The following is a 19,579-nucleotide window of genomic DNA, read 5'->3' on the forward strand; positions in this document are numbered from 1 at the left end:
TAAAAGACAAACACACAACAGTATGCCATTAACAACATAAATCAGCCCTACCACTACCTTATTAATAAAATAACATCAGAGCATCACAAACATTTCTTTCCGTAAAATGCAACTTTGTGACCTCGTAAACTGTATTTGTGGATGTAGGACACAAACTTTTTAAATAAATGAAATCCTGATGAAAGGAAAAAACGAGTATAAACATGAAATATATCTTTAAACTCTAAGACAACACTGACGCATGTAAATAGTAAATAGTATATTTTCACGAATATTCTCAGATATCAAGCGTATTTTTCGCAGTCCAATTATACCACCACTCTAATAACGGCATGCTAGGATAATGAAGGAAAACAGAAATTTCCATTCTGCAATCTGATTTGTAAGTAAATCACAAATTAAAACAAAAAAGAATCTGACCGGCCCATTATTGTTCTCCAACAATCTTTGAAAATGGAAACATTATTCACTCTCTTCAAAAAGCTCACATTGTTTGTGCAAATGGAGCGCATAGAATGAGACAATTTAGCCATACTGATAGAATAAATACAATTTCACAAACAAAACTAGTACGTAATAAATATATAATTGAGGTAGTAGCCACTGTTTGAAAGGCTAATAGAGAATTGTTTTTGAATGATAAAATATGTTTTAAACAAATTTTAATATATATATATATCAAATACCAATAGGCATCGCCTTATCTTTAGAATATTAGTAACCTAGAAAGCAAACCTACTCTCATGCAAATGATGAATTTCGCTTTCTTTACATGACTGTAAGAATAGTGTCAATCACTCCAAACACTATATTAGGGCGACATTACAATGTCCTCATGGTTTTCGTGATTATCGACTCCATCACAATATACACAACAGGAAGTGGGTGCATTTTCCACGCGCCAACAACATGTACACGAACAAGGCCTATGTTCTTGGCCATGTTTCTCACTATCAAAGGTGAAACTTTGTACAATACGTGGGCTTCTAGCGTTAGTACCATTTATGTCACAGCATTGGTCGTGGGTAGCTTTTAAGCCATTCAGATCACTACACTTGTCGTCAAACTCACCAATGTCTTCCATTTTAGTAGCTTGGCCAAGGTCAGGACACATTTTGTTCTTAAGTGCGCGTAACGGATGCACTTCGGTTGCAGATGTGAGGAAAAACGATGATGTACGTGAATTCCGACGGCGATCATTGTGCATGCCATGGCGAAGGCGGAAGCGGAACCATTTCTGTTTAATGACTCGTCTCACCTCGAAAATGATTTTAAGGTCAAAACATACTCATTGTAATTACATGTATTTGTATAGAGAAGTACAACGTTATTAACCTTATTAAGAACCTGTTTTATAGTATTAGTTCGGACGAAATTTGAAGGGGAACAATATGTTTTCAAATGAATTATAACGAAAATCAATAATTAAAATCCGTTCTCTTACCTCCCCGTTTAGGAAACAGTACAATATTGCCACAAATATACCCTGAAACATAGCGAACACATCAATTGTTTTATGTTAAAAAAAGGAGTAGCTTTAATATGACGGTGTTTAACAAAGAGCTTAAATACTTGATTTTATTAGAACCCATTGGAACTAATTGAACAAGAATATCACATTGACATCAGAACGATGCACACTAAACTTCTACTTATAATGTCGTGTGTTTTGCGCATGTACTTATAGCCACTCAAAATACCGTGTTTTTTCAACGAAACGAAGTCAGTGATGATATCAATTTGTTAAAATCTATCTGCTGGGATCATTATATGTGTCCCAACATGTATAGCGAATAACCTATTATTAAGAAATGTAACGTTTCTTTAAATCGTCAACATATTTACCTGTGATGACGTCAACACAGCATTGGTGACCCTGTACGCTGTTTCGATGTCCTTGTTAGTGCCCGGGTTGACGAAGAAAAGAAGGTTGGTCAAACCCAGCAATGGCATTAGCACCACAGTTGCCTTTATTGCTTTCCTAAATAAACAAAATTGTAATTTGAAACAGTTGATATAAATACAATTTCCATGGTGTAGTCTTGTCTGTCAAGATGAACAATTTTAACATTATCAGCTTTCATAGTTTGCTTTATTATGACTATACAATGTATATTTTTACAGACAGCAAAACGCAAAATTATCCGTACATATTGCCATCTATCCGTATATACTAGATGGTTCATCATAAATGCATGCGTATCAAATTCGATAGTATGTAGTACTACGCAAATAATGGCAAGTTTACCAAATTGGATATACATAAAGAACAGTGTTACGAGTGGTGCTCACTGTTACACACACTGTAAAATTAGTGATATTACTTTTAAGAAAAGCGGTATGTATCATTCCCATTTAATACATAACCCTGTTTGTATCTTAAGACTGCACTCTCACAGATTGAACGTTTTTAAAAAAAAAATGTCTTGGAACTAGCCAATTTTTGCGAAAGTCCATGGAAACCAGTTATATAAGACTGCTGACAAAAACTAAGATCGCCGAGTTTTATTTTACAGTTTAAAAATTGATGTTTTATGCATTTTTCTGTAACCGTTAGCAACGGTTTAAGCCATAAAACATTAATTTTCGAACGGAAATATGGAAATCTGCGATCTGGTTGTTTGTTATCGATCTATTATCATTGGTTTGCAGATATGTACGCATATATTTGCTCTTTCCATGACAAAAATTTACAAAAAGTTGTAAAAATGGTATATCTGTGAGTGTGCAGCTTTAAACTCCAAATCTTATTGCTTTAAATTTTAAACTAGTTATGGCGTTCCTTTCAACTTACCTCATATTCGCTGACTCTATTCTATTATTAGCACGCAATTTAGACACCAAGACGCGGATTATATTGATGAGAAATATCAGATTGATCTGAAATAAATTCAGGAAATAGAATGAATCAGAAATAAACAATTTAACGGTATTACTATAAAAAACAGCACTTCTGAAAATCAATGCTTGCGGTTTCTCTTGACAAATGCAATACACAGTGTATACTTAAATAGAAACATGAATGTTATTTACACATACTATAATACCTAAAACATGCGTAATATGTTATATTAACACAAATGTAACAATTGCAGATCATTTGCGGTATTGTAAGAGATAAACATGTATCTACTAGAAGTATGTTTGTTTGACTTACTCCTACGGCAAGCATAAAAGGTATTGATATGATGTAGAAACTGTTCTTTTGGGAGTACCCCCGCCAGCACTCCACTTCGTTTATTGTGAAATATAACACAAGCCACCAACTCAAGACGAATAGCGATGGTAATCCTGCAACAAATAATACACTGCTTGTATAAATAGTATTACTCGCTATCAATTGAATACAATACATAGCCTCATAAGTTTCATGCCTCATACAAAGAAGTCTTACAAACAGGGTAAATTTCTTATATGCCAGTATAATTTGATATGTCTTCATGATTTTATAAAAAAATAAAACACTGCCATAGTCGGTCGGTGTTAAACGTAGTTCATGTCACTTTTCATTCTCAATTAAACGGAGACTGATGAATTAACGCTTTGTGTGTTTGATACGCTTCCTTGGAGAGTATTAATATGACAATAGTGCATATACTTTTGTTCATTATTTCAACAGTGCAATTTAGGATCAAAGGAATTAATCCCTTAATATAAATGAAACCAACGACCACATAGCATGTTACAGGACTGCATCATTTACAAGCCGCTTACCTGCACAGTTTGTTCATAAAAATAGAGAATAATTATGCCGGTTTGTCCGTTGCCGAAGGTTCTCTACACCTTGCAATCAATTATTCATGTTAAATGAACATTTATGAGATGTTGATACCTATCGTTATAATACAATATCCGTTTCTCTTATTATATACGAATTAATGCCAAGATGGAGTTCCAATGGTTAAACCCTTCTTTCGATAGACGTTGTCATCGTTGTCTGAGTGTCTTGTCTTGTGTGGGTCGTTTATTTGTTTATCTTATTATCCGTGTGTCACTAAGGTATTCAATGTAGAATTTGGGGAATTTTGGATGTCTTTATTTAAGTTGAAAGATTTTATAAGTAGAGGAAGGGTTTGAAATTATATACCAATGCAATATATCACAAACAATTAAATATGTATATGGAATGCTAACACCTTCTTAACCTTTAACCAGCTGGTAATGGGTCTAGCATTCTTAACAAAACACACAAGAGATTACCCCAGCCAATGGCGTAGAAGAGTTTAAAGGGCGCTTTCGTGCTGAACACGCCCATCACAAGACTATGGTGGAGAAAGAACCCCTCGACCAGCATCCAGAACATTGTGGCCAACGTCAGATACTGCGACAGCGCGGTGAACGTTTTACACATCCAGGGCTGAAAAAAGTGGATAACCTTCAGTGTTTTCCTCAAATAATTAGTATGCCTTTGGATAGTATTAAACTCTGATGACGCAAACTATTAAACCTTATTCCCAACGGCATTGTTGAATGCATATGTTTCTGATGATTCCAATGGAATTTCATCGTTAACGCGGTTATCATCGATATGGCCCTCTTTGATACTTCATATAAATCATGAATTATAGACGATCGGAAAATCGCATCTGATACGTTATGTTGGAACAAGAATATAGTGTGTTGTTGAGTCATCATTTACTATTTAATACCACTATTTGCCTTTTGTGGTAACAGCAATATCTTATTAAAACAGATATTGTAGTGCATTTGTGGTATGTATGTGCTGTTTTATACGTTGTATGTCTCTCGTTTAATGTTTGCTAGTAATTGGCCTTGTGCCTGTAAGCATATTATTCCTCCACATTGTAGATATTTCTTCTGTATTGATAAAGAAGTACTTGCACGGTACTTATTAAGTTGCGTTCACGCCATTAACCAATACCGTTTGATGGAAAGAGATGCATACTTACGATGTCTCTGTACGAGTGCGTTCTAGCGGTTACGTATGGCTCCGTCATCACGACAATCATAATGAAACGTAAGATGAATGAGACGACGAGGTGCTTGTGTATAGAGATCCGACTACAATGGAGGGACCTGACAAAATAGTAAAAAAACACTATTTTAATCGGTATGTATTAGCACTGTATCAAATCGTTATATGTGGAGAATTAGGTGCTCTGAATGTTATGCCCGCGTCTGCAGATAGAGTTGGGATCTCTTATCATTGAATTCCTTAGGGTTTACCTATAATTTTATTTTCTATTTTTTCGGTTATAAAGTTTCCTCAAGTTAATGTATACTTTGATAAGATTTACCTTTTACGTTTTTACTTTATTTAGAATCGTTGGGATAAGAGTGAGGTTTGTGCACGTAAACTGGTTTAAACACCCAGTAAATTTACATTTTACTGACCGTTCCAATGCAGTACCTAACAATCCTTGATAAACATACCTAGTTTGTGATATGTAGTATTATGCACTGTGCTGTTTTTGGAGTTTTTTGCTGTTCTTCCATGTTTCTTGTTTGTGATTGTTTTGTTTTTGTGTTCTATGTCTTTGGCGTTAACCCAGTGCCATTATATCGGTTTTATGATTATTTTTTTGCTACTGAGCTCGTTTCTGTAGTTTTTTTCACATGAGTATTGAGTTCAGTTGAGTTGATCTCGTTGATTATGTTGATTATAACTTTCGTCAATATGCTTGAGATAATTATCGAGGGAACAAATGTTTAAACATCATGAGTACTCAGATTTGTTATGCATAATTAATGACCTTTTTTCAATCATCACATTCAACTCATTAATTTTGAAAGTAAGCACTTTTAAAACAGAAAAAAACGTCAAATTGTGAATCCTGCTTTGCTGGAATGTGGTAAAATCAATCGAGTTTAAGATCGAGAACGTATTATTTTCATTTTCGGTTCATCTATGCGATAAAACAGGAAACTGTTAAGAAATAGGAATAAACATATGATTCCAGGTGCTTTGGACAAGCCTTATTTTCTCATAAATACTTGATTGCATTATGTAAAAGTCACCTTTGAATAGCACATAATCAGAAGTTGACTTTTGTTAGTGAGCAACCACTAAAGCAATTTAAACTATTTAAATCCCTTGTTAGAAAGGCTTGGACCATCTAATGCAGTTTAAGCACAGATGGGTACTTTAAATAAATGTTACATTTACATTCGCTGTTTCCTAGTTGTCAACGTGTATTTTACACGCTGTTCATATGTATTTTGTTTTGCAGCTGTTAATGTAATATTCTTTGGAACGATAGATCAACCATCTAAACCTTTGGGAATGTATCTCGTTGCCAGCAGTTAGATAATCATATATGAGGCATTTAAGAAATCTAATGTTTCATTTCTGAATCAACATCCTGTCAGTTCCTAATAAAACTTTCTCTGAATGAATGATTGTTTTCTGTGTCATGGGAAACTATGTTTATAAATTGTTTTCTTTGGTTTCGTGCCATAAAAATGTATCGAGAATTGCGTCAAAGTTGTGAAATATTACAAAACTATTGACAAAAAACTGAACGCAGTGCATGATTTACCTATTGATAATCTAGCAGCCGAGTGTCTGCTTACCGGTCAGGATTGGTTTTAACGGTTATGTATACAGACATTCTGTTTTATGCATTTTTTCTCGAATTTGGAATAACGAATATGAAAAACACTGCTAACACAGAGGTTGTATTTCACATGATTTCTGACAGAACTTCAACAAAATGATGATACGAATACAGTTAATATTAAACATTCAAAACTCAAGACTGCCAAAGATAGTATATGCTATTCAAACTCGAGTTAAGTACTGTTTATATACATTTAATATAGGAATGGAAGAAATGGCTTCGGCAAAAGCATTAAATTTGCACCACAACAGCGGCCATTTATCGCATTCTAACACAAAACAATACGGATATATTTCAAAACAGTATTGTTGATGTTTGATCATGTGAAATAATGTTACATTAAGTAAACTGTGGTTAAATGTTCGTACCTCAAGTTTAAGTAGCTCGTTCACAAGCAAAACATGTAGAAAGGCTACATAAGAGTTAGCAGTCAAAATGAATGCACCTTACGATTAAATTAAATTAGGCTTTCATATGTGTTACAATGTTGATTCCCATCACCGAATTTTGTACTGTTGAATTGTCTGTAAAACAGTTTACAACAGTAATATTGAGAGTGTTATAATGTTGTCAGTTATAAACATACCTAACTACAATTTCAGGCCCTATTACACGTATTGTACAAAGGTATCGATACATAAGTTGCCATAAGAAATGTAAAAAACAAGCAACGACATTTGAATGTCAGTGTATCATTTAAACAAGTCCATCGTTCCTACATTGTGTGTAAATCGATGTACTTACTTAAAATAAATGAAGATGAATAATGTGACAATAAGAAGAACCAGAGATACTATGCTGAGGGTGAAATATATGTCCCGCATCCATGCTGCAATCTTGCCGTCTATCAAACCAGTTTTCTGAAATATAAAAAAAAAAATATTTAGCCCCATTCAAGGCATATATAAGTTTTGCTTGTCCGCATTTCTCTGCTGTCACATTAATTCAAGTTTGTTCTGTTTACAACTACTATTTATGTACTAGTTTTGATATATAGATATGCAAATTTTGTTTTTGTCTCTTATTGCATTGCATTTTATCAGTGGGTAGCCATGTTTATTGTGCCTGTAAAGAGATCGTTTTGAATTAAACGCTACTGAACTTGTCACGTAGATGCGTTATATTGATACATATAAACCACTGCGAAGTATCATAAGTATTGTTTTGATTTTGTTTATTACTTTAGTAGTTTTTGTAACGCTCTAAGATAAATTACCATGTAACATGATTCGTCAATGTTACTATGTAATTGTCTTAAAAATTAGTACACAAAACATGTGTAGAAAACTGGTTAATGTATTATGAATACTATGAGTACTAATTTAAAAAGCTGATTTAGAGAAACCTAGTTGTAGCGTATTCGTTCTCTTTCGATTTGTTCATGAATACTTATAATATACATGTCTTGGTAAACTTCATGTTTCTTTTTGCATTATATTATTTTTACTATGATCATATTAACCAATCTTCTATTATTTTACATTTCTTGATTTGACACGTAGTGGTACGAGCACACAAATTGTTAATGTTTCATAAACTCTCTAAATGCAATTTTAGTTATATACGTGAATGAGCCGCGGTATACTAAATGAATGATTCGGTATTGTTATGAATAACAATATATACATAGTTTACTTAATATACAAATCCGGACAGTATATAATTATGTTATTATCGTCCAATGTATATCAAGGCGGTTATGTGTTTATATTTCAGTATAAAATATGAAGCAATTCTTTTGTTACCTCTTCAGCTATCAAACATTGTGTATAGTCCGACTTTTCCTGTGACCAGTTCCCACTGGCGGGGCAAACTCGGTAGGCCAATTCTGAAACCATGGATAATTCAATAACCATTTCTTAACCTCCGCGATTCTTAATCATACTGATCTTCCCTCCATGTTTTTTCTCTCTCAATTTCATGTATTGTTTTTTATGATACAACTTCTATTAAGTGCGATTTAACGTATCAATATGATAAAAATCGTATTTCAGCGTAGGAGGTGCGAAAAAGACGTTAAATATTAATGATTATACCTTGTTTTAACATAAAAACTGTATATTAAAATTAATCTATATGATAACATACCAATCGTGTTCTTGATCGGACAAAAGTGTGAACTCTCTGCAGTGGTGTTTGGTGGAGTTGGAGGCCAACAGAGGAAATCGTCGAAGATTGCTGAGCAGTAGCCTGTAAAAGAAAGGACAATTTCATTATGTAAATATTTCTTATACATCGGGACCACAAGCAATGTCATTATGGTGGTGCAAAAAGGATGACCACTTTAGCTGGTATATACTAGATGAATTTGCATGTAGCAAATATCGACTTTAGGGACACCATTAATATCAGTTAAAACCACGAGAGATACGGTGGCACAATGCTAGCATGTATGTTTCCGAAATATTAATATTATATAATATAAAAAGATAAACTTACACATATACGTTAATGCAATAATTTAGATAGTAAACTAAGAGCATAATTGTTGATTGTCAGTATTAGTTCGTGTTCCAGTTCAGAGAGAAATATAATCTGAAATCCAGGAGCATATGGGCCACACACAAATGGTTGCAGTGTAGTACCTTAATTGGTGGTAATTTCAAACAATTTCAAATAATATTGTTTGGTTTGAAACATGAACATGCAGGGATAGTACCAGTGGCTTAACAAAGAATAGGTTTAGAGGTATATGGTTTAGTCCTAATAGACACTGACATTAGTGGCTTAAAGGGACTCGCTTATGTGTTTGAACCTAAAAATAGTTGTCCTGGTAATGTATCTGTATACACTATTTGTATCATTATTTTACGTTTTGATATCAAAACTGCAAATATAATACAATAATAGTATGAAAAAGTGTTTTGGTTTCAGTGGGGATCGATCCCACGCCAGTCAAGTAAAAAAGGACGTATACAATAGTAATTGATATTTTGACATGTTTTAGAATACATTGATAACATTATGTGGTAATGTCAATCAACAATTCACGCAACAACAAAGCCGTAAACATATTATTTCGTCATTCAAAAGTTCATTTTGCAAACACATGAGCGAGTCTGTTTCAAGCCCCGTTCATTTGTTTTCCCCTTAAGAAAGAGTCCTGGTTCTATCTGATGAATTATTTATAATATGTTCACATAAATCATCTTCAATTCTTAATGAAATATCTTGTTTATCTGCCGAACATCAAATGTCGTGTGGAGAATCGTACGACGAATTCCCTGAAGTTCTTATTGCAAAGGATTATCTGCTTGACTATTGACGGAGGTGATGTCTAAAGCTTATGGCTGGAAAGGAAATTGAGAATAGGAAGTAGTTGGTGTCGCAATTAAAACTTGTTTCGGATTGTAAAGAAAACTGGACTGACAAATCGCGTCTGATGCAGAAAAAAACTACTTGACCGAAGCATCCAACACAATAACACAACATAAATCAATTATTTATACGGACAGCATTGACATCACATCAATAGTCCGTGTAAATGACTAAAAAACGCTCAGCAGGCACTTTATGTTGATACAAAAAGTCTGGTTTTTAATTTCAATGCGTTATTATGTTTTACTTATTCGACGTTTAATAACAAAAAAACATGAATAAATATTGGCATTTATAAATGTTCTTGTTCATTAATAGCTACGTGGCCACACACTACCCGATTAAAATTACGTGAATTTATCACTTATATTTGTTTTATCTTCAAACAAATTATATGCATTTTGGTTTTGTCCTTTCAGTAAAAAGAGTTGAGCATAATAATCCATTAAAATAAAACAAAAAAACATATTTATATCAACCTATTTCACGCGGTGACCCCATATCTTTCCATATTGGGTCACCAAATTTTTATCGAACCGAAATGACGTCTATTTTCCGATTCCGATGAATAAATGAAACATGTAAGCATGTAAACTGGTTGTCAACGTGATATATGCGTTACGGGGTTACTAGGTGAACCGATATTGGATATACGGGGCGCAGACAAACATATTCGAGTTCGGGCTTCGCTCTGTATATCACATATCTTGTCACCTACTTACCCCGTAGTTTAAAATATACTGCCCCTTTAGCCCATACCCTGCCTTTATAACTCTTAATAATAATTCCCCAAGATGCATTGCTGTTTGTAAAATGCTTTCAACTGTAATATTTGGGGATTCCAAAATGTGAGAATGTTTGATCAAATGAAACTAAACAATAAATGCATTTGAATTAAATTGATAAATTTTAATGCACGTACATTTGCTCAAACTGAAACACGTACATCGCAGAAGTAAATAGGGTTTTTATCTTTACATACCATTGCCAATTATATGCCTTTCCCATTTTGAATGTATTTTTTTAATGATTTTCTCATTTTTTAACGCTAGCTGTAATAGTACCAAGCTTTAAATTGTAACATTTTTATTTGCATTAAAGTATCTAATACTAATTAGACTATTCATTATTTTCTTATGCTCTGTTACCACATAGATTTTTTTAATTATTTGAATGGATATTTCCTGCTAATTGCTAATATGTAACATAAACGACAATAAATTGAAAACACTTAAAATGATTGCCCTTTTCATATAAAAATAACGCGTATTTGTAACATAGTGATTGGTATCTTGTATATATTTATGCACTTAAGAAATAACAATTACAATCTTAAATGGGATAACTAGAATATTAACGTAAAATATTCAACGTAACTATTTCAAATAGATATATAAATCCAGAACGCTTAATTCCATATCATTAACAATACTGCAGGGACCTGATCTTTATACATTAATATTGTCGATAAATTAATGGCTTCAACACAATATATATATTTCAGACATTTTTAAGCAGCATTATTAAATATATGTAATACTGTTTGCGCTAAAATATGGTCGTTGAAATCATAGGTTTTGTTATATAATTTGCTTATACGTATTGAAACAATAATCTTTCTATTCTTATCCTTTTAGATCAATCTCTTGCAATAACATTTGATAAAAAATCAGGTAGATAATTAGAAAAGAAGTATAAGAAACAAGATATATACTTTAAGAAAATAAATGACCGTGTTTGATAACTTTCTGGACAACACTCACGAAAACCGGAACAGCTCATATTAAGAAAATGATTTCTTTCATCAATGTGAAGGTAACAGGAATATTCTATATTTGAAATATTGTCACACTAGAACGGATAAACTTTCATTATGGCAATAAAAGACAACTATGGTAATGGTTATCCCAAAGGTTCTTTTAATGTCGTTAAGAAGAAGGCATTAACTAAATATAAAATATTATAAAATCCTCGTATTGTTTTTTTTCTCTCCTTACAAAACAGTCCGCTTCTAGTTAACAAAGAATCTGTCAACGCAAGCTGTCCGCCAACTTATGTATAACAGCTATTGTGTAATAGTTATTCCGCCCAAGTTGAGTTATTATTAAAAACAGGAACTCTTACCATGTTTTATCATGGACTTACGTAAGTGTTTTGTATCATGTTGACAACTTTAAAGGAATGAAGTGCGTATAAGGAATTGGCGTTACAGGTTTCCGCTCCGCCTAATTGTGACGGGCTAGATATAATTGACAAGAAAACAAACAAAACACTCTCAATCAAGGTAAAGTGGCATTTGTAGAGTTATCAAAACATTTCTCGAAAGTGAGATTCCAAGATCCTTGAAGTGCTTTGTTTTAAGAACTCACTGCTTTACACATGATGGTGTTACTACCAGAAGGGGTTGAAAGAGTATGCACTTGAAAAAAGATAAAGTTGATGCCGCAGAAGAAATAAATAGAGACAGAAAATGAGTAACTTGCTTTGATAAGTTCATAATTCATAGCATGAAACACTTTAAATTTTAATTGTTGCAAATGTTGATATCGTCGACAAACTTAATAAAATGCAGCCTTACAAATGCCATTGACAAAAACACACCCATTATTACAATTCATCAGAAAATAACTATGGGCTCTCAACAAAAGTGTTTCGTTTCTTCAATATTTGCATGTTTATTTACAGTCAATATTATATCAAAGATGATCAATCATCGTCGTTCATGCTTTCAGTGAGGACAATAACAACTTTGTCAATGCTATATGTCTATCAATTGGCGGTCAATGACTGCTAAGACAAATCAGGGGCATATGTTTCATGAAGCGTCCGAAAATGTTTTTTTCTTTAACTTCTCCACTCATTTGGTAACTTGTAAAAGTAATTACGTGACAAGAAAACGGAAAGCAATCAAGTTAGATGTGATCACTGTTTGAAAGAAAAGGGTTTTCTCTTGTAAGCAACTGGATATTCACTTCCTGGATTTTGTCGGAGTAACACTCCTCATTAGCCAAACGATGATCACATCTCATAGTTTACAGTTCCGTCCTATTCCTGGTGTTCCATCTCTTCATATCATTTATTTAGCGGTTGTGTTAAGCTAGCAACATATTTGAGAACATTATCAATGTATACAACGGTTAATATATTATAAACATGACATTATTCTCATAATGTTTTTTTCTGTTCCCCACATTATACGTTTGTCGATGTTTTCAATTGTAACTGACTTTCAAATAACCCTTGTGAAGAAGTATCCAATACTAGTGATGAATCAAGATAGTATTTCAATATATCAATTGTTCATTAAATATTTATGTTGCTTAATGACTCCATTAAATATTCGTTGAGAATTTGCTAGCAAAATCACATGAACATAAAGTTGATGTTGTTACTTTGAAGTTTAAAAAGATCAGCGGGTCACCACCTTCAATACATGGTAGAATCGGTAAACAAGTACAACAGGAAAGTGCGGGAATACCTTACTTCCTCACTGTACAGGAACATGAATAGTGTAACTTGATCCTCTTATGCTTATGTAAGAAAGAAAAACAACGTCATTGAAATGCTTCGTCTGCTGTACTATTGTCATTTTAAAGTCCGGAAGCATGAATTATCTAAATGATCCACGAACATAAAAACAGTAAGTTACGAGGTATATCATATACAAGTTCTTGATGTGTCTTGTGGGCATAATGAAGATGCAGTTCAACGGGGCGCTGTGCAGGACCAGACAACTCATTATAGACAACAGTATGTACATTTTGGGCGTTGGAAGAGGAGATTCGCGATTATTCATTGAGAAGTACAAATACACAGATAAACAAAAATTGTCAAACAGTTGATTTTGTTGATTATTTTTGCTTCATCATGTCAATTAATTATCAAACACAAGCAGTATACCACTTCCAACACTAGTTCTATTATTGCAGCTCATTAATGCGCATGCATCATCTGCTGTGTGTTACCAGTAAACATATACAATCTCATTGAATAACGTTTTTGTTAAGGAAGCGATGCATTGAAACACTTTCTAGTATATAAAGCATTTGCTTAGCTTCAAATTAATTTGTCAATATAAAAAACACTTGCAGGATTATGACATTTTGGGTTAAGAAAAACACCAGCACAAATATTTAGATGATTTTCGGCATGTGCTATGCTTATTTATATTACCATAAAATTGCAATCATATAGCAATAACCAGATGTGATCGATGGTGACAATGGTGACATGGGAGACACGCCAGAGCCATACTAAGGCGTCGCATTTTCCAGGATTGTATTTGATATATTTCTGATTAGCACTTCACGCTTAGATTGGCTTTTGGGTTTGCTGATAAAAAAAAATCATGCCAAGTTCCTTCTCGTCCAGAGCTTTGGTCATTTTTTTCATCAGCTGACGCCTATAACTTAAAGTCTCTTTTTGTCTTTAATGAGCTGCTTCTGCAGTTCAATCTTAGAAGTACTGGCGAGGTAAAACTGTAATTGGGCGTCCTGAAAATCTTCGGAAGGGTCTTCGACGGGGATTATGTAAAACACTTGCCTAACGGACTTTGTGTGTGTTTTCTTTTCATTTAAATAATGTCATTATGCGTACATATATTATTAGCATGATTTTCGAAAGATTCTTTTGCTTAGGGCCTTTAAATAATTATGTAACAAAATATTTTTTGTAATGATTTACGAGCAACACAATTAGTTTATTATTCGTTATTCTTATATCATAGGAAATCAAACGTTGCACTTACACTTAATTAATGTACATGGTGTATAAAATAAAAAATACCATTCAATACAGCATTACAAAAGTCTAAATATGTTTTACCTTTCCATAGTGTCCATGGTTCTCATTCCTGGTGAGTTTCATATAATTAAATTTTCTCGAATGAAAAGCATCTCCCACTAAAGAGTATTTCTCTTTTTTGGTGATATATACAACATGGTTTGAAAAGGGTTTTCCATGCAAACGTGTAGATTCCATTTGTTAAATGCTTTTTTGCCATTTTATTGTTTTAATCATTCAATATGTCAAATTTCATTCAGATCAAGGCAGATCCAGGATAAGATAAAAGCGGAGTGGCACTTAGGGGTGCGTTAATCTAGACATGCTTCTCTTTCCCCATGATTAAATGGGCTCATAATTATTTTGTTACGGAGGTGTTTGGGTCCTCCCCGAAGACTAATCGATTATATGTAGCGAATATACGAACAACTGGGACATTATCTATGTGAATATATTCTCCTTGGTCAATATAATTTATAGTTAAAGAATGAAACTAATTCATTTGACGGCATATTGAAATGTAGCGGCTAACCAGAGATAAGAAGAACGTGAACATGTCTACTTCTTCTGTAACAAACATCGACTGCTACTGATTTATTCATCACGTGTATTGAAGTTGCAAAGCGTGCTTCACCAGTTCTTTTATTGAAATGAATTGATTGCATTGCACTTTGCACATATATGTCTATGAAGAGCTGCATCGTACCCATCTTTACCCGTCTGTATCGTCTATAGCGTCGATCTTTTTTGTGCGTGTAAATTTTATACACTCTTCGACTCCATCATTGTCTTATCCCTCATTAGCTGTTTCGGTAAAGCTCGTTCACGGGTAAATGACAACAAATTAAAGCCAACGGTTAAAATGTTCAATTCTCTACGATTAATACATAATAAAAGCCTTACCATTATGTTGATCTAGTTTGTTGTGAATTTATTGTAGACAAACAGTACTGCACCTAATCGATGGATTATATTTCTTTATAAATTTAACATGCTTCGCTGTCTATGTAATGTGCAAATACCAACTACGTTGTAACAGTTATTTAAGCTTTAATATAAGCGTTATTTTAGCTTAATAGCGGTTAACTTAAATTTACTTTCACTAATGTATTATAACAATAAGGTAATACACAGCTGCAATGGTATAACGTTTATTTAGTGCTTGCAAAATAAAACAATTATTGGAATGCATTCAGTTCCAATTGCATTATAATGTCCTCGACCATACACGTGTAAAACAAAAGCCAGTTTTAAAGCAATATTTTATATTTTCGAATGCAACTGACTCTACTTTCGAATTTTTGAAAAATAAAATTCTATGAATCAAAGCATGGATTTCTACGAAAGAAGATTATGTTCAATTTTAAACACATCATATGCTTGCGATCATATTTAGTAACTATATTTGTACTAATAAATGGTAAGTACGCACAGAAGAAGAAGACAATTTCAAAATATAGCACCTTATTCGTATATACCTGCAGCTCAGACTTTTTTATATTCTAGATGTCCAATAGAGAAGATAGGCTTAATGAAGAAATTAACAGTGTTTAATTGCACTTGTGGTTTATTAAATATTTATGATAAAGGTTTCAAGCCCAGCGCAGCTGGTGGAATGCTTATTCTTCATAAAGACTTCTTTACAAATGATAACGTATATAATTAAAGGATATTTTCTGAAATACCGTCAACACTTGCCCAGCCTTATTAACATTCTCTCGCCTTTGCTATGTTATTCTCAGAAACATGCACCCACAATTTATACATAGATAAGTTAAAAGCAAATTACGAGTGAAAAATATAGTTTTCATTGTTTGCAAATCATTTCTTCTTTTCAAAGATAATAATTACACGTAGTCTCTTTGACTGAAAGTGCGTCATGATTTTCACTCAAAAACAATAATATGGTAAATATTATACACAAAACATTCATTTCATAAAGAAAAGCTTCATAACAAGTGGAACATTACCTTCTATAATAAAAACTAAATAAAGTTTTATTTTAGAATACCGTGTAAAAAAAACTAAAAAGAATGATGCTTTTTTTGTTAAATATCCAGGCATACTCTTATTTCAAACAGCACGGTGACAGTTTAAGTGCTAAGAAAACTAACTTAAATCGCAACACTAATTCGAGAAACAAGAATGTAACGAATTTAATAATCACAATCTATCTTTTGGCGATTCGACAAATAAGAACAATCAATATTACTTTGATCATTATGGATATGGATCAAGGGATATCTTAAACAATAATGCAAACATATGTTGTTGACTTTTTTTATTTTTATAGAAATAGGAGAATAACATCATCAGGTAATTATATCACTATTTATCTCACTTTCGTGAATAGAATCAAAATATGATCTTCAAGTGAAACCCTTCTCTTGTTTGAATAAAGCAATTTAGAAACTCAGCTGAAGTTTAAGAATTAACTCTAGAGATCCACTGCAACATATTTATAATACAAAGAAATACGCTCGATATCTGATGTGCTTGAAAAAAAACAAAGGAGCTTATTGTAAAAAGCTGTTAAGCTCTTTGGTTTTATTACAGAACTGTAATGTTTATTGATCAGTCAATATTTTTACAAAAAAAATAATGACAGAAACCTAATCATTTAAAATGTAAAAACACGGCAAAGATGAACTACAAAGCTTTAAACAAGTAGCTGAGGTTCATTATGTTGCCGTCAAAAATACTTCACATTGCAGATTCTATGCTTAACACAAATATCTTGCAAAACTCTCAATTAACCGTGTGCAAATGCACTACATACCTAAATGGCTTTTTAACAGCTCGGTCATAAATATGCATGATGCTAACGCATAATTATGCGGAACCGACGCCTACACAACAGATGTCCCAAATACTTGGGGAACATTGAACAATTGAACATGAACACAGAATATTGAATTGTTCTTAACAATTAAACAGTTTTGTTAAGAAAACATCACTTTTGTTTTTTATAAACATATTTAGATGTTCATCATCAGGTTCTGCAAACAAATCCAATCAAAACAAACAAATACACACGTATGCGGGAATCAATCCGGCTATGTTTAACTTCGATACAAAACTATGCGCTTACAAGTTCACAATTTAAAACCGATGCATTGAGGTTAAATTTAAAACAAAAATACTAAAAGTAAAGATAATTTACAATCGATATGAAAATTGTCACGTGATTTGCATAGGAAGTGATTACTGTTCTGTAAGGGAAGTAACACTGTGTGTATTTTTTAAATTTGGTGGTGATGAAAACAATGGGAGCCTTGCAATTGATTTGTTCACGTTATATACGCAAACCAATAAGAATATGAAATGAAAACTAAGAACCAAACCAGGGAAAACATTTAATTCTATTAATAAATTGACGTTTTATATTTATATCAGGATTACGAGAAAACCTAAAATGAATATGATATATATTTTGCTTCGTCGATGGCTGTTTAGACCAATGATACTTTCTTTTTAAAGAGCATATACAACAATTAGTCTTATCATATTATTTTATATTACAAAAATGTTTTGTTAAGAGCGATTCCGAAAATCCAATACCTTGTAGACAAATGACACTTGAAAACATTTTGGCATGGCCTAAATGCAAAACTGCTCCTGCTCAAAAATGTCAACTTTGAGTCGGTGATCTATATTCAAGAAAACTGTCATATTCATTGATTGTAAACATTTTTTGCTATGACTGTAATCAATTCAGTACGTTTTATCTGTGGACCATCTGTTAAAAGTGCTTTTTAGTTCAGCTTGTAACGCAAACATACTGCTGCAATAAACTATAGGAAAACATTAGAACTATAGCTATTAGGAATATAACAAAACAAATTTATATTTGAAGTTTTAATTAGTGTCGGTTGATGTAAGGACTTACAATGAGAAGCATTATATTGAAGGATACAGCAAAAATAAAGAGGCTAAAATCCAAGTTGGCGGATACAGCTTAGGAAAAATGTTATTGTTTAAATGTTCAATTTTGATTTTTGAATTATCGCCTTTTTATTTATTCTGAAATTATTTGTGTAACAAGCTGGAAAATACGCGCGGGTTTGTACCTTGGATCTACTTCAATAGCCTGTTTAAAATTAATTGATAAATTATGAAGTGCTTACCTGGTAAAGCTTTTGCCATACTTTGGGAACAGAGGGTGGCCATATCAACATCACCCGACCCTGATTTCGGATTATTACTGTCCAAAAGGCCGGATACCGGAGTTGTGGCATTCACAGTGGCCGGTTCCAGGCTTGTCTCCAACATGTCGAATCTATTTGACGCTATCGTTAATTACCAAAGCAATTGAATCACTTTCTCAAAGAAAGTTAGTATCCTCGTTTGCCTTTAAATTGTGTACGTTTTTTTGGACAATGATTCGTGTTATTGCACTTCGTATAATACAGCATTAATATTACTTATGTATTTGCAACAATAACTATTATTTTAATTAGGAATAAAATGAGTTTCCTTGTCATCACTACTGACTAAGCCATTTGTGCGTTAATTGATAACCATTTATGAAAAACATGTTATTCACTATCCAAATCACTTTTAAATCATTTCTAATTCTTTAGCACATTATAACAACTCCAATTTCCATGGAAGACACCAATAAAATGCAAAGTCTTATTCATTACACAAAAAGAAGAAACAACTCCTTCCTAAATGGTTTACTTTAAGGATACGTTGGGTATTACTTTTCATTTTTTTAAGTCATTCAAACATCTGCAGACTTTAATTCATCTTCCATAAAGTTTCTGTTTTTATTTGATGACACTCTTTTGAACGACTGCAACTCAGAATTGATTTTCCGATGTATAACATCCGCCACCTTATTCTCAGCTTACTTTACAACTCGAAATTAATTTTCACTGAACAGTTTTCCTTTC

At 32.9% G+C, this 19,579-nt stretch overlaps 1 protein-coding gene across 1 annotated transcript; it reads right to left on the reverse strand.

Moving 5' to 3' along the window:
- Positions 1-811: 811 nt before the first annotated feature.
- Positions 812-18,953, reverse strand: LOC128226441 (corticotropin-releasing factor receptor 2-like). The gene is made up of 11 exons (XM_052936319.1): positions 18,809-18,953; positions 8,670-8,771; positions 8,327-8,409; positions 7,326-7,441; positions 4,911-5,037; positions 4,201-4,357; positions 3,158-3,291; positions 2,795-2,880; positions 1,846-1,981; positions 1,445-1,486; positions 812-1,258 (listed from the first exon to the last, which is right to left on the reverse strand). The coding sequence occupies exons 1-11, from the start codon at positions 18,951-18,953 to the stop codon at positions 812-814; spliced, it is 1,575 nt and encodes a 524-aa protein (XP_052792279.1).
- Positions 18,954-19,579: the final 626 nt, after the last annotated feature.

Source organism: Mya arenaria, chromosome 1 (genome assembly GCF_026914265.1).
Source record: "Mya arenaria isolate MELC-2E11 chromosome 1, ASM2691426v1".
Taxonomy (NCBI): domain Eukaryota; kingdom Metazoa; phylum Mollusca; class Bivalvia; order Myida; family Myidae; genus Mya; species Mya arenaria.